This window comes from Onthophagus taurus, chromosome 11 (genome assembly GCF_036711975.1).
Source record: "Onthophagus taurus isolate NC chromosome 11, IU_Otau_3.0, whole genome shotgun sequence".
Classification (NCBI taxonomy): Eukaryota; Metazoa; Arthropoda; class Insecta; order Coleoptera; family Scarabaeidae; genus Onthophagus; species Onthophagus taurus.
The window spans coordinates 8,198,950-8,214,652 of NC_091976.1; the positions used below are offsets into that span (position 1 = coordinate 8,198,950).

The 15,703-nt window shown below is 33.0% G+C and overlaps 2 protein-coding genes across 2 annotated transcripts in view; one reads left to right on the forward strand and one right to left on the reverse strand.

Moving 5' to 3' along the window:
• LOC111421684 (nucleolin-like) overlaps positions 1–15,703 on the reverse strand; it is a 376,547-nt gene that overhangs the window by 324,537 nt on the left and 36,307 nt on the right. The gene's annotated exons all lie outside the window — the stretch shown is intronic.
• On the forward strand, positions 4,351–6,011 carry LOC111418152 (vacuolar protein sorting 36). The gene is made up of 3 exons (XM_023050614.2): positions 4,351–4,746; positions 4,808–5,003; positions 5,056–6,011. Exons 1-3 carry the CDS (start codon positions 4,651–4,653, stop codon positions 5,922–5,924), a joined length of 1,161 nt encoding a protein of 386 aa, XP_022906382.2. The 5' UTR covers positions 4,351–4,650; the 3' UTR covers positions 5,925–6,011.

A 15,703-nucleotide genomic window follows, 5' to 3' on the forward strand; every position in this document is an offset into this window, starting at 1 on the left:
CCCCCGCACGGTCGCTTTGCCGAGTACGGCCGAAGAATCGAAGACTGGAGGGGCGTACTCATTTTCTCTCGAACCTTTGCTCTAGCCTTGTCGTCTCTTCAACCCTGAAGTGCCGGGCGCCCGATGCCAGCTTAAAGTCGAGCGCGCCTTGGATTCGAACAAAAATACACAATTTCGTTTTTACAATTCAAATAACTGTATCAATGTTATGACGTAGTCGATTTTAAAAATTCATAAAATAGTCAAATATATTCATTAAAATAAAATAATTGAACTTTAATAAGTGAAAAAAATTGTTTCTTAATTTTAAATACGTTTCTGTACTGTATATCTTCGTAAAGTTAAAGAATTTAGTTAAAATTCGATGTAAAAATCGTCTCTTAATTTCCATTAGTAATATTTTTTTTCTAATCTCATTTAAAATAGCATTTTAACCGTTTAATATTATAGAAAGTCTCAATAATTTCAAGCCATTTACGACCATTAATGCGTTTACGCACCGTTTCTTCACATTTTTTTGCGTATTTTTGACATAAGGCTTTTGCGAATTTTTTTTTTCTTGAGTTGATATATTTTTTTTGTAATAAGTCTTAAAATTTTACAATAATTTCTCACCTTCATCGTAAATGGGTAAACAATAAACTTTTTATTTTTTGTACACTTTAGTAATGTTAAAAAATTTATTACCTTATTCACATAAGGTAATATAAAATTTCTGTTGAAACTACCTGTAAACTGAATTTTATAGATTGTTATTTATGAGCATGATAATATTCCATATTATAATGAAAAACCATTTGATTTTGAGTATATAATTCATTTATTTACAAAGAAAATTTTATTAATAATAAAACATTTTATTATATATATATATATATTTTTTTTTTTTTGCGCAGAGGAGGGGAAAATGCCTTACGCACCCCGGCCTACTGATGGCGCCTATAGTTCGTGGGTCGGAAAAATCGTATTTCGGCCGGGAGTGTGGGACTACAATTAATTAGCACCTGCTACCCACTAAAAACCCCCCCTCTCTTCTCCCGGACCACCCGGATTTCTGCGGAAGTCGTTATATCCAGGATTCAATTGCAAGAAAAAAAATATTGATGGTTAATATTAATTTTATTAAGGTTGTCTCAACTTACCGGCTTTGGAAGGTACTCTTCATCCCGCGGGATGAAGAGTTTATCTTTTTCGTCTTGAGGACCACAGCCAGGTATGCGCTTATTGTTTCTCACTTGGTTTTGTCGGTCAGCATTGAAAAAATTAAAAAGATTTCATCAAATATTAAGAACACTTTAATAATAAAAATTATACCTACTTAATAATGAATAAAATTTGTTATGTCAAAATTTAATAATGGGTGTATAACCCGTTATTATTTTGACATTCTTCTAATCGGGATGTCATTGAGCCGACCAATCGCTGACATAAATCCCCGCCACGAAGACTATCCCATTTCCGCATAACGTATTCTTCTAAAATAGCTCGGTCCCGAAATCGTTCGTCAAATTCCCACCCGCGTACCATATAACCCCACACCTCTTCAATGGGATTTAAATCGGGCGAGCGTGGAGGCCATTTTAATCGTTCTACGTTATTATTGTCTTGAAACCACTCCTCGACTAACCGAGCGGTATGGATGGGGCTGTTGTCTTGTACAAATGTTAGAACCTCCACCTCATCCTCAGGATATACTGCCCTCACACTTGGAATAAAAATTTCTTCCAAAACCCCAACATAATGCCGAGCAGTAAATGTTGGGGGCGAAACTTTAACCAACGCTCCAGGCCCGGCATCGCTGATCCAACCCCATACACCTGATAAACAGTTATTGTGGTAATTGTAGTAATTCGTCAGATATCATCATCATAGAGTAGTTACAAGGTTCTAGAGCTTACCAAGTGAGACTCGTTCACTGGTTGCCATCGTAACGACATTTTCGGCGTCATATCTCGTCCCACTACGACGCCAAACTCGCTGTTTCGAATTTTGGGATGACAAAAACGTCTTTTCATCCGAAAATATGACACCTCGCCAATCCCGGTTTATATTTTCTTCACAAAATCTCAATCTGTGCTGGGCATTCTGGGGTGACAGCTGAATTTTTTCTGCCGGTATTCTAGCCCGCAAACCTATAAAATTATTAAAATTGTTTAGTCATTCTGCTATTCTGCTACTGTTACTTTAAAATACCATTCTCGTTTAAACGGTTTCGAATGGTTTGAAGAGAGCAGTCGACTATTAATTCCTGCCGGATAGCTCTTGATGGGCAAGTTGGGTGCATACGAGCATAATTGACAATTCACTCATCTTCATCGGCAGTTGTTTTTCTTGGCACTACTCGTGTGCTCTTTAAACCCCTCTCGCCATTCAAAGCGCCTCGCCTTATCCATTTGTTTACTGTCCATCTCTACCAACAAAGCGAAAAATAGAACCACAAAGAATTTCATGTTTTCAAAAATAATTCAAGTAACCCTTTTGATTAATGTATTCCATTATTCTTGGCAAATCAAAATGATTATTATAGAGCTCCTTAAAATACACCCAAGTTTCATTTAAAATCGGGCAAATTTTACTGCAAATTCACACAGATTTTATTGCCTTCTAAAAACAAAATTGATGGGCAGATCAAAAGCACAAAATTATTTTATTAAAAGTTAAACTATTGTGTATTTACATTGTCAAAATAATTGTAATTGGTAGATGATAAAATCGGAATTAAGCTTACTATATAATCATAATATTCAAAATTATTCAATCTTACCGACAAATTCACTTGGTTGCAAATTTGATGAATGGGTATTCCGGCCTCGGCCAGAGCACATATTCGCAGTCTTTGCGCAAAACTACTTTCCGGTTGACCTAACACCTTCATCGTGAATGCTTAACACTAAATTATCACTACCTTAATACTCTAATTTAACACTATCAAAAGCAAAAAAAAACAAGAAACCTCTACGAAAAATAACAATAAATTAATACTATCTTAATATAAAATCAAATATAAAGAAGAAAACGCTCAGCAAAAAATAGCAAAACACTATCAACAACCGCTCACGATCGCCAAAAGCAAAGTGATGTCCAAACGAAACTTAAAAGAATAAATACCATCAAAACATTAAAATTCTAGGTAATTGCGTTATCTCATTTTTTTATGACCATCGCAAACCCTTTGTAAAATCTTACCGCGCGACATTTAAAGAGACGGGGATGTTTCCCAGAATTGGATGGTAACAACTGACAAACTCTAAACGAAAATGAAAATAAATATTTTGTTGTATTTTATTATGAATGATTTAATTAAGGAATTCTGTAAAATTTTGACAGATAATAATTTTCAATCAAAAGGAAACGTTACAATAATAATTACAATAAACTATTTTTAATACTTCTTTTTTAAATATTTATTATAATAATAAATAACATAAATAATAATAAATATATATATAATAAAATGTTTTATTATTAATAAAATTTTCTTTGTAAATAAATGAATTATATACTCAAAATCAAATGGTTTTTCATTATAATATGGAATATTATCATGCTCATAAATAACAATCTATAAAATTCAGTTTACAGGTAGTTTCAACAGAAATTTTATATTACCTTATGTGAATAAGGTAATAAATTTTTTAACATTACTAAAGTGTACAAAAAATAAAAAGTTTATTGTTTACCCATTTACGATGAAGGTGAGAAATTATCGTAAAATTTTAAGAGTTATTACAAAAAAAATATATCAACTCAAGAAAAAAAAATTCGCAAAAGCCTTATGTCAAAAATACGCAAAAAAATGTGAAGAAACGGTGCGTAAACGCATTAATGGTCGTAAATGGCTTGAAATTATTGAGACTTTCTATAATATTAAACGGTTAAAATGCCATTTTAAATGAGATTAGAAAAAAAATATTACTAATGGAAATTAAGAGACGATTTTTACATCGAATTTTAACTAAATTCTTTAACTTTACGAAGATATACAGTACAGAAACGTATTTAAAATTAAGAAACAATTTTTTTCACTTATTAAAGTTCAATTATTTTATTTTAATGAATATATTTGACTATTTTATGAATTTTTAAAATCGACTACGTCATAACATTGGTACAGTTATTTGAATTGTAAAAACGAAATTGTGTATTTTTGTTCGAATCCAAGGCGCGCTCGACTTTAAGCTGGCATCGGGCGCCCGGCACTTCAGGGTTGAAGAGACGACAAGGCTAGAGCAAAGGTTCGAGAGAAAATGAGTACGCCCCTCCAGTCTTCGATTCTTCGGCCGTACTCGGCAAAGCGACCGTGCGGGGGATTTGTTTTCTGTCCCTTACGCCATGTAGTAAATAAGGTTTGGCCGATAGTACCTCTTTTCCACACATTCACAGGAAAGAAACCAACTTTTTTAAATTTTGTAAAATCTACTGAATTTCTACTCTGTTTATCTCATTTCATATCATAACTTGCAAAATTAGATTAAAGTAATGCAAACTTTACTAAGAATTATTTAAATTTAGTATAAATACAATCTTCAAACTAAAAGTCTAACCTCAAATGTCACAGACACGTCAAAAAATAAATTTTTAGGTTATGTGTTTTTATGGTGTATTGAAATAAACTTGTATTTTACAAAATATTAAAAAAAAAGTTAAGATATGAATAGATTTGAATATACAGACTCTTCATACGCACAAAACGAAACGTTTATCATAAAAGAAACCAACGTCCGGCTCTATGATGGTGATCAAAAGGTACCATTATTACAAACTGTGTGGTTGTTTACATTTATATCGAAGAAAATATATTTTATAGACCCCTTTTGAAAATGGAGAAATTCACTTAACGACCCATCGATTAATTTGGACTTACCCAAACGATCTACGTTTTAATGATGTTGTATTGTCACTGCCTCTACAATTGGTTATGTATTTTCAAGAAGAGAGCCCTGGAGCATTTAGTTTTGGTAAATCAAAAAAATTAATTTTGTACTTACATGATCCAAAACCAGGTTAGTTTTCTAATTAATAAGAATTATAGCGTTAATAATAAGATTGTTTTAGATAGAAATGAAGGTCCTCAAGTGGTGAGCCTTTACAACTTTATAAAATTCTCATTTAAAGAAGGATATACTAAAGATATGCCTCGTTATCTAAGTCAATGTTTAGAACAACGAAAATGGGAGGAAATTGTCAAGCCTTTGCAACAACGAACAATTGAGCTAAGAACTGGTATAGCTGGAATTGAACGTAAATTACAAGAAAAACATAAAAAAGCTGATGAAAGCATTTCCATTGCATTTCAAGATTTAAGTAAATTAATGGTAATGGCTAAAGATATGGTAAGATTATCAAACAATATTTCCAATAAAATCAAAGATAAGCAGGGCGATATCACCGAAGATGAAACGATTCGTTTTAAATCTTACTTATTAAGTTTGGGTATTGATGATCCTGTAACTCGTGATAGTTTTAAATCAGACAATACTTACTTTCGGAGTTTAGCCAAACAAATTTCTGATGTAATGTTTGATCCTATTACTGAAGTTGGTGGTATGATGGCTTTAACAGATGTTTTTTGTCGGGTAAACCGAGCTAGAGGTCTTGAACTTTTATCGCCCGAAGATTTATTGAACGCTTGTAAAACAATGGAGTATTTAGGATTACCATTAAAAATGCACAAATTTGATTCAGGTGTAATAGTGTTAAAGCTGACCACTCTCGATGATGCAAATGTATCCAGTTCTACAAAAGAATTAATTGATGAAAATGGGTCTTTAACTGCTGAGGAATTAGCTAGGATTTTAAATGTTTCTGTAATATTAGCCAGAGAAAGGTTGTTTGTTACGGAAAATTTTGGAAAATGTTGTCGAGATGATAATATTGAAGGGTTAAGATTTTATCCTAATTGGTTTCTAACTAAAGATTATTAATCAATAATTATATTAAAACTGTAATTAAATTTAAACATGCTTTATTTTATTAGCACAATAAAATGAATATAATTATTAATACAGAAAGTCTTGTTTTACTGAGGTTTGACTTATTCATTCATATACAAAAAAACACTTCTTCTCAGTATCAAAATGTTTAACAATATACAACATAAATTATATAAAACACTTAAAATTAACAATAATAGAACTAATTTACCTCAATTTTTGAAAAAAACTTTAACAACACAAATTTATGTAATAATGAACACATTGTTGAATATAATAACTTATTTTAAAAAAATAGAGTAACGAATTTAACAAAAGAAAAGATACCTAACAACATTATTAATGAATTGTAACAAGTCAGAAAAGATTTATATGTGACCTGGTCTACGAATAAGGGGCTTAGGTGTCAAAAAATCATTTTCCACTTTTCTGCTGATTCAGACTCAGTTTGAGACGCTCTTTCCAATGGTGAAACCAAAAAGTCGTGACTTATTTATCAATTTGTTTAACGTACAAATACGAAAAAACAGAAATTTTTGCTGGAAAAATACATCGGATTATAAGATAAAAAAATATGATTATACTCCCGAAAAATGTATTCTAGGCCAAAAAAACATATTTTATTGAAAAAAAACATATATTTTACAATACTAAGTAGTTTTTGAATTTTTGTTCGTCGTCGTCTTTTTTGAAACCTTTTTACATGTAGGTTGTGAGGAAGATGGATCTTCTTCCGCTTCTGGTTTGAGAATATCACTAACCTTTCGTTTCTTCGATGCCAACTCTCTCTTGGGTAATGGAGCTACCATATCTACTTTACTTGCATCCGAAACTAAGCTACGAAGATTGTTATAGATACCACTGCCGCTTTAAAGATAAGCCAGTTGGTTGTATAATTTCCGGCATTCGACCATCGATAGGTTTTAACAGGAACTGAAACGACTGGACGTCCTCACTGTCTGCAAATTGCTTCGTTTTTACACAGTCCGTACTGATTATGAATTGTGTTATGCCAATCAGTGATTTATAGAATGGAGCTTTGGTGGAACTTTCTCGGAGGATACAACTTTATTATAACTACCTGGCGACGATTGTACCATGCACTTCAGTAAATCTTTATACGTGTCGATCTTACTGATAACGTACTTAGCCTTAAAAATGCCGAAGAAACGATCGGGCGCAAATTTCGTATGACCAAAAAGCAGGAAATTTAATAAAATCGTTTTGTTAAGTCCTCGAGCCAGTCGCCATTGCAAATACGACAGCAGAACATTATTTTTGTTCTGCCCAACGCAATTGTGTTTCAACAAGTGTTTCTATGTCCTTACAGTAGGTTTGCAGGTGATAATGCTGGATGCTCACAACGCAGTTCGGTCCTTTGCCCACGTCATCTTTTTCGTCTATTAAGTAATTATACTGTAAAAAAGAATTATAAGTAAGATCTTGTAAAACCGAGGAATTTGAGTTCGTATGACACAGTTTGAAATCCAAACCTGAACTTTTTGTTTTTTGTCTGTAATTCCAAAGAGTGCGCACTTCTTCGTTGCTTTAAAGTAAGCCGTAGCGGGTTGTTGTGGACTGACGGAGTAACGGACCGTTTGAGCAAACTCGAATGACAGAACCTTTGCTGTATCATCAGTATGTCCACACCAATTTTGATAATATGCTCGAAGATTTGGAGCTTTGTGAAGATGATTGAGAAATTTATTGAGTTTCTGTTTTCCTTCAATGTCAGGAACGTTTTTGACTTGCGCAATTGATAGCGTGTTTTCTATTGAAAAAGAAGACTCAATTCAATCTCATCGTTTCATACAACCGTAGAATAAGCAAACAATGACCTACTTACCACGACAGAAATCGTAGAGATCATCCGCTGGTTTCATTACTGTAACTAGGGTATGTACTTGTTCCATATGCGTCGAAAACTGTGATTAGGCATCTTCAATTCGTCATTATTGAATGAAGCAATTTACTTTCGATAAATTGAAGACTTTGTCTCGTTCGATAGCAATTTCATGACACGATAATGTTTAAATTGTGGAAGTCTTCCGGGCAGTGGAAGAGCTAATAAATCGGCTGTGTACTCAATGAATTTGACAGCTTTTTGGATATCGGCCGCTTTAAATGATTTCGGATTTGTACATCCTTTATTTGCTAGTCCATGTAGTCGTACTGTTGCACCGTGTTCTTGAAAATGATGTACTAAGATGTACTAATGATGTACTCTAAACAATGGTTTCTCGTATTCTTGATCATTTTTTGTGGTATCATTGTATGACATTTATTATTACAACAATCTTTTGAGAGAAATTTGGTTACCAGCTCCTTTTCCTTTTCATCGACAACAGACAACTCCAACCTAACCCAACTTTGTTCCATATTATCTTCTGCCTGAGAGAAATGTAGTGAATCATCATCACCATTCGAATTAAGGTCGTTGTCGGACATGTCATTGTCCTGGCGTTGTCTTCATCGTTTTCACGAAAATATTGTCTGTACACGGCACTGAACTCCTCATCAGCACTCATTTTTCATTATTTTTTTGTGATGCGAAAGACCAACAGAAACGACATAAATGTCATTACGAAAAAAACGGCCAAGTCACTTCTTCAGTTAAAAGTTAACTTACGCGATTAACTACGATAATATTCTGAGCTGAAACAAAATTTTGACATCTTTCAACCCCGGCCAACGTAGAAAAAAGAGAACAACTAATGATAAACTGGCGAACCGAGTTGTTTATCTTTAACAGCGATTTACACGAAAACTAATTTTCGAACGTAAGCCCCCTTTTCGTAGACCAGGTCACATATATTAAATTCGGGTAAGTACAGAAATATTTTGGGAGTGGGGACAACGGATGAGGGACTCGCGAGAAGAGCAGAGAAAAAGAATATGACATTATAGGAACGTCTAATACAGTGTAGAAATCCTTCATTTGCGCGGTTAGCGTTCCCCAAAAAAATTGTACGTTAATTGTCGCGAAGGGCTTTCGTTTTTTTGAAATACTTCATTGTACATACAATGAAGTATTTATCACATGCTGAACACTTTAATGTAAAAATAGATCGCAACCCAAAACGTTGTTCATGATGTGGTTTCAATAACCCAAATATACATTGTTTTGCATGTTTGTACTGTATTTCTAATGTAGCTGTCAATAAAAAATTGATATCTACTATTCTATTTCCCTTCAATATAACTACGTCCTCTGTTTTGTCTTGCTCTACGTACAACTGATGAGACATAATGCTCAAAACACATATTGAAAGCTTATACAACATTCTTATAATGGTTTTATAATGATAAAGGAATCGGATCTTCCTTGAAAATTGAAAAAATTATGAATCTTTCAAGATATGTACAATTTGATCCAAATTTATTGTCCACATAGACTATTCCTGAAACTATACCAATTAGAAAAAAGTAGCTAATAAGTCGCGATCTCTTATTTCGAACTTAAGACCTAAAACTTCAAATCCCTATCGATTATGCCTTACAGGCAAAAATTGAAAATTTCATAAAACCAATAACTCTAATTATCTTGTTGTAATTGTATGTCGGGTATTATAATTTGGATATTGTACACGAACTTTTTGACCTTAGCTTATTCTAACCTGTATTATCTCATTCTTGTCAAAATGTTCAATGAAATGAAATTCAAATTGTACATATCCCCAAAGTTTCAAAATTATTTTCATTTTTTTGATGGGATTGTTCCGAAACTATCTTTGGATCCCATGGATCTATTTTATTATTATTATCATTTATTTTCTCGATGCCACAAATTGGCACTGAATCTACAACTGTTGACCCTATTGGCTGTGCAGATTTTTCAATTGGTCTACAATAAAATTATTAGGTATTATTATTAGGATTCTCTCAACCGGAAAAAATAGACGGTTTCCAAGTACTTACCCTTCTGATAATTCTTTCCTTTTCTGCCAAATCTTTTTCCAAGTGGTAGATCTTTTAGAGCGTTTACAAACCTTACTTGGATGTTTTTTTACCATTTTTACTAAAATAATACTACACTATTGTAAAGTCACTGTCTTATAAATCACTATAATCATTAAAATTAATAGTACAGTTATCGTAATATTCTGCGTGCGCGCGGAGATTCTAGTAGTACGACGTCAAAAGCCGAAAGACTAAATGATATTTTTGTTGAGGTTTCTTACAACGTAAAACTTATCTTTCTTCGTGATTAGTTTCATACCCTAAACGGAAACAAGCAAAAAAGTAAAGCACCTAGATAAACAAACGGAGCAATAAAATCAGGTATAATGACGGCGTCGAGCGCTTGTTTTACCCCGAACAGTTTGCCCACATTTTATTTCCTCGCGTTCTCAAAAATCATGAAATTTTTTTTAAAAATTTTTAGGTGAAAACTATGTATTTACTATGAAGTATATTATTTTATTAGTTTACCCTTCTGTTATCTAATTGTTATCCGATAAACTGTTTTCAAGGAAAGGAAACGAGGTTTTTCAAAAAATATAAAAGAAAAGACAGTCATTATTAAAGTGACCAAACGTTCTAGACAGCCATACTCGGCACCAAAACATACTCCATCATGTTGCTTAAGCATGTTCTGAATCCTAAATTGATATCCCAAAAATCAAGTGTTCTCTGATTTTTTGAACAAATGTCTGCTGGAGCAGATTTTTCTAGAAAAATTCGAATAACTCGAGTACGGCCGAATCAAATTCTAAAAAGTAAAATCATTCATAAACCTTGAAAACAGACAAATCCAAATATATGAAAATATACAGGGTGTTCCATTTAAAAAAATAAAGTAGGTGGCGACTTCCGGTATAACCGGAAGTATTAGATATCTGAAAATATTTTAGTCGAAGAGAACGCAATTGATAATACTTAAATCTGAATTTTCAAATTTTAATTTTGGCCAGAACCCTGTAAAGTTCTAATGGACGGTCGTCGTGGATGACCCTGTATATATTTCTTCCATAATCAGTACCAATACAATATGTATATACATGTATATATGCTGTATTATTATGTTGTTTGGGTGAAGATGCAACTCCTGGAAGGTATGGATCTCACCGAAGAAGAAAATAAGGATCCTGTGAAGATAATGGAAAGGTTGGATACTCGTTTCTTACCTACAAGTAACAGTAGCGTAGAAGCTCACAAATTTAATAATAGAAATCAATTACCGGGGCAGTCTTTTGACTCTTTTATAAGCGAATTGAGAAAATTGGCTGTTAATTGTGATTTCGGAGAATATAAAGAACGACTCATAAAGGATCGAATCGTAAGTGGAATTAGAGATGGAAAAGTAAAAGACAGATTGTTAAGGGAAGTGAATTTAACATTGAAAAGAACAATCGATATATGTAAAGCAGCAGAAGCGACTGATCTACATATTACAATACAATATATTATAATACAGGATCGAGGTATGGTACAAGATTAAGTTATAAGGGCTCAGTAAGGATCATAAACAAGTTGACAACATGAAAAGGATGGAAAATAAACCAGGAAATGGAAACACAAGGGGATTTGGTTCAAGGACAAAGAAAAAACTGTAATAGATGTGTTTTTTTTACATGCATATAGATCATGTCCGGCATATAACAAAACATGTAAGAAATGCGGTAAACAAAACCATTTTGCCAAAATGTGTAAATCTAGACAAATTAATATCGTAGATAATAATAAAATAGATACAATTGATGTCCATCAATATATTAGAAATAAAAACCATGATTGTGCAGCTAGACAATAAAGTTGACAGTCTTGAAATATTCTAGACGTAATTGTTTGATTGTACACGGAATCGAGGATAATGAAAAGAATGACGTTGGCTCTCTTCTTACTCGTTTTTTTGCGGACATATTAAAAATTCCTGAGTTCAACTTTAACCTTTTACTCGTTGATAGAACACATAGAATGGGGAAAGAAAAGATTATCAATAAGGGAGGTATGTCTCATTCCAAACCGCGGCCAATAATAGTCAAGTTCATATCTTATGCTACTCGGAACATCGTGTGGTCCAATAAGAAGCTACTCAAAGGGACACGTTGTATGTATGTAGTTTCATGTGAGGTTGGTTAAACCACAGGTGGTATAACCAAAGCACTTAGGCCCCAACGGTCCCTTTGTACATCCTCACGGTTTACTTCGGCCATGTAGGTCTATTTGGAGGAGTGAAAGATGTTCGAAGATGGCATCCGATCAGGCTGATTACCGTATTGAACTTTGCTAGTAGTAAAACGCAGTAGGTTTTAATTTAACTCCACAATATATTTATAGAAAACTCTCCGTCGTCATTGTCAGACATCTTAGATCTTCTACAACTTCCGGTTATTATACGTAACCAACTTCACACCACTTATTCTTACTTTTACATACAGATGTCGCGATAGTCAAACCCTAACACCCTCTCTCAAATCTAAATTACAAACAAATTTTGATTTGCTTATTCTAAATTTAACTTTAAACAAAAATTATTAAACCTTTCAAAACAAAGTGATTTTGTTAAAACATCTGCAATGTTTTTATCTGTCGATATATATTTAACATTTACTTGATTATTAGCGATAACGTCCCTAATAAAATGTAATTTAATGTCTATGTGTTTTGATCTTCTAGTGTTTTCATAATTTTTGATCATAGCCACTGCACTTTGATTGTCCACATATAACACTGGTTTACAGTTATTGTTTCCAAGGTCCTTAGCTAGTCCACTCAAATATATTATCTCAGTACAACACATTGTGGCCGCAACGTATTCAGACTCCGCCGTTGACAGAGCAACAGTTTGCTGCTTCTTCGATGCCCAAGAAACTAAATTTCCATGATAATAAATTGCCATCCCGCTAACACTTTTTCTGTCAGTCTGGTCACTTCCCCAATCTGAATCGGAGTATGCCTCAATGTTGTCGTTCCTTTCATGTTTCCTAAAGTTTAAACATAAATTTTTAGTAGTTTTGACATATTTTAGAACTCTTTTTGCCGCTTTCCATGTGCTTGTAGTAGGTTTATCCAAAAATCTTCCTAGATAGGATGTAGCATATGATATGTCAGGTCTTGATATTCCTGCTAAGTAATTTAGACATCCAACCAACTCCCTGTATGGAACATTTATTAATTCATCATTTTTGTTTGTCTGATATCCTACTTCCATAGGCGTTTTCGAAGTTTTACAGTCTTCCAAATTGAATTTCTTTACAATTTTGTCAATCAATTTCTCTTGTGATATTCTAATTGTACCCTCTCTTACTGCGATGTCCGATCCCAAAAATGTTTTTACTTCCCCTAAGTATTTTGCATTAAATTCCTTTTTCAAATTTTTAACTATTTCGTCAACATATTTATCTTCTCCACTTATAATAATGTCATCTACAAATACTATTAACCAAACTTTAATATCATAGTATAAGCAAACGTCATATCCAGATCGTTTTAAATTATTTTTCTCAGTAAATTTATTAAATGCGTCATTCCAACATTTTGGTGACTCTCGTAGACCATAAATAGCTTTGTTTAATTTCCATGCATAATTATCTTCGTCGTCGATTTTGAATCCTTCGGGAATTTTTAAATAAACTTCGGAATTTAAATGACCATTCAAAAATGCACTTGGAATGTCCAACTGATGTATTTTGTATCCATAATGCAAAGCATGTGATAACAACATTCTTACTGTAGACATTTTTGCCACTGGTGCATATACATTATCTTTATAGTTTTCTTGAAAAACTTTAGCAACAAGTCTCGCTTTCTTAATTCCATCATTTTTTGTTTTAAATACCCATTTTGTTTCTATTGCTGTTTTGTTGTTCGGTTTCTTTACTACTTCATATGTGTTAAACTTCTTCAAAGAATTTAACTCGTTTTTTATAGCTTCTTTCCAGTCTTTGTGTTGCGTTGCTTCTGTATATGATATCGGGTCTTCCGATAAAGTTATCATACAGTATGCTGTGTATAATTCATAATCTTCATATTTTTCTGGTATCTTTATTCTTCTCTTTACTCTTGTTTCTTGCATTTCCCTTTGATTGTCAGTTTCATTCTGAATTTCATCTCTTTCTATTTCCTGTACTTCACTTTTCTCATGCATCCCTTCATCATGGTTGATTATATTTCTGACATCTGGTTGTTTATCTTCTTTTTCTGTATATTTATAATCGTTTTCATCAAAGGTAACATCTCTTGAAATAGTAACTTCTCCTGTTTTTGGGTTCCAAAGCCGATACCCTGCTCCAGAGTACCCTATCATTCTCATTTCAATTCCTCTTGCTTCCAACTTATCTTGTCTTGGTAATCTAAGCATCCACGCTTTTGCTCCAAACACCTTTAGTTTGTCGATATCCAATTTTTCAAGATAGATCATTGCTGGCGTATTCCCTGACAACGCTTTTGTAGGTGACCTGTTTATTTGGTAAACAGCACATCGTACAGCTTCACCCCACAAATATTTTGGTAAATTCGTATCAACAAACATACATCTTGCTTTGTCTAGAATAGTTCGATTCATTCTCTCAGCTACAGAATTTTGTTGTGGAGTATATGTACAGGTAAATTCCTGTTTGATTCCATGCTCCTCACAGAACGTTTTTAATTTCTTTGTTACATATTCCTTTCCGTTATCACTTCGTAGTTTCGATATTTTTATGTTTTGACTTTCCATCTCTTTTATGAATCTTATTATTATATTTTCGACCTCCGACTTATTTTTCATTAGGTAAACTTTGCAAAAGTGTGAATAATCGTCTATTAATGTTATATAATACCTTTTATCATTGTGCGATGGGATATTTGTTGGTCCCCACACATCCGTATAAATCAATTCTCCTATTCTTCTTGAACGTGACTTTCCTGTCTCTTTAAATGGTAACCGCGTAGCTTTCCCTTCCTTGCAGGTCCCACATACGTTTTCGCTGTATGGTAATTCCAATAAATGTAATAAATGAGTCCTCTTCTATTTATATGACCAAACCGTCGATGCCACAAATCAGCATCCATCCCAGAAACTAAAGCTTTATCTTTTTTCCAGCTGTCATTTCCAATTAAAAATTCACCAATAAAAAATGGACTTTTCAATTTAAATTTAATTACCTTTTTACCAACATTCAATTTTGCTTCTTCTCCTTCAAATACTACTTTTATTCCAGCTTTATTTATTTTTCTTACTGATAAGAGGTTATGAAACAATTCCTTAACAATCAATGCTTCCATATTAATTATTATATTCCCATTTTCCATAACCTTTTTCTTTTGTCATCATTTCACTTCCATTGGCTATTTTTATATTTATCGGTGGAATTTCAACAATGTTAAACATATACCTTTTTAAATTTTCGCTCACTAAGTGTTGAGTAGCTCCTGAATCCAAAATAAAATCTTCTTGTTCTGCTTCATTTTTGACCGTTGAAACCCACCATTGCTACAAACATAACTTCACCTTCTATTTCGCTTTGTGCAATACTGCTTGAATTTGCTAAGCCTCTTCCTCGACCAAATCCTCCTCTTCCTCTTCCACGAAATCTTCCTCGATAATTCTTTCTTGGTTTGGGACATTTTGCGATGAAATGATCTTGACTGCCACAGTTATAACATCTTGGTTTCTCTTTTGAAACGAATGAAGCCTCTTCATTTTTCTTTTCATCCTTTTGATTTTTAAATTTTAATTCTGCATCCAGTAATTTACTTTTAACGAACTCTACTGTTAAAACTACTGTTGTCATTTCTAATACTGTTATAACGGTTTCATACTTTTCTGATACGGTTAAAAGTAAATG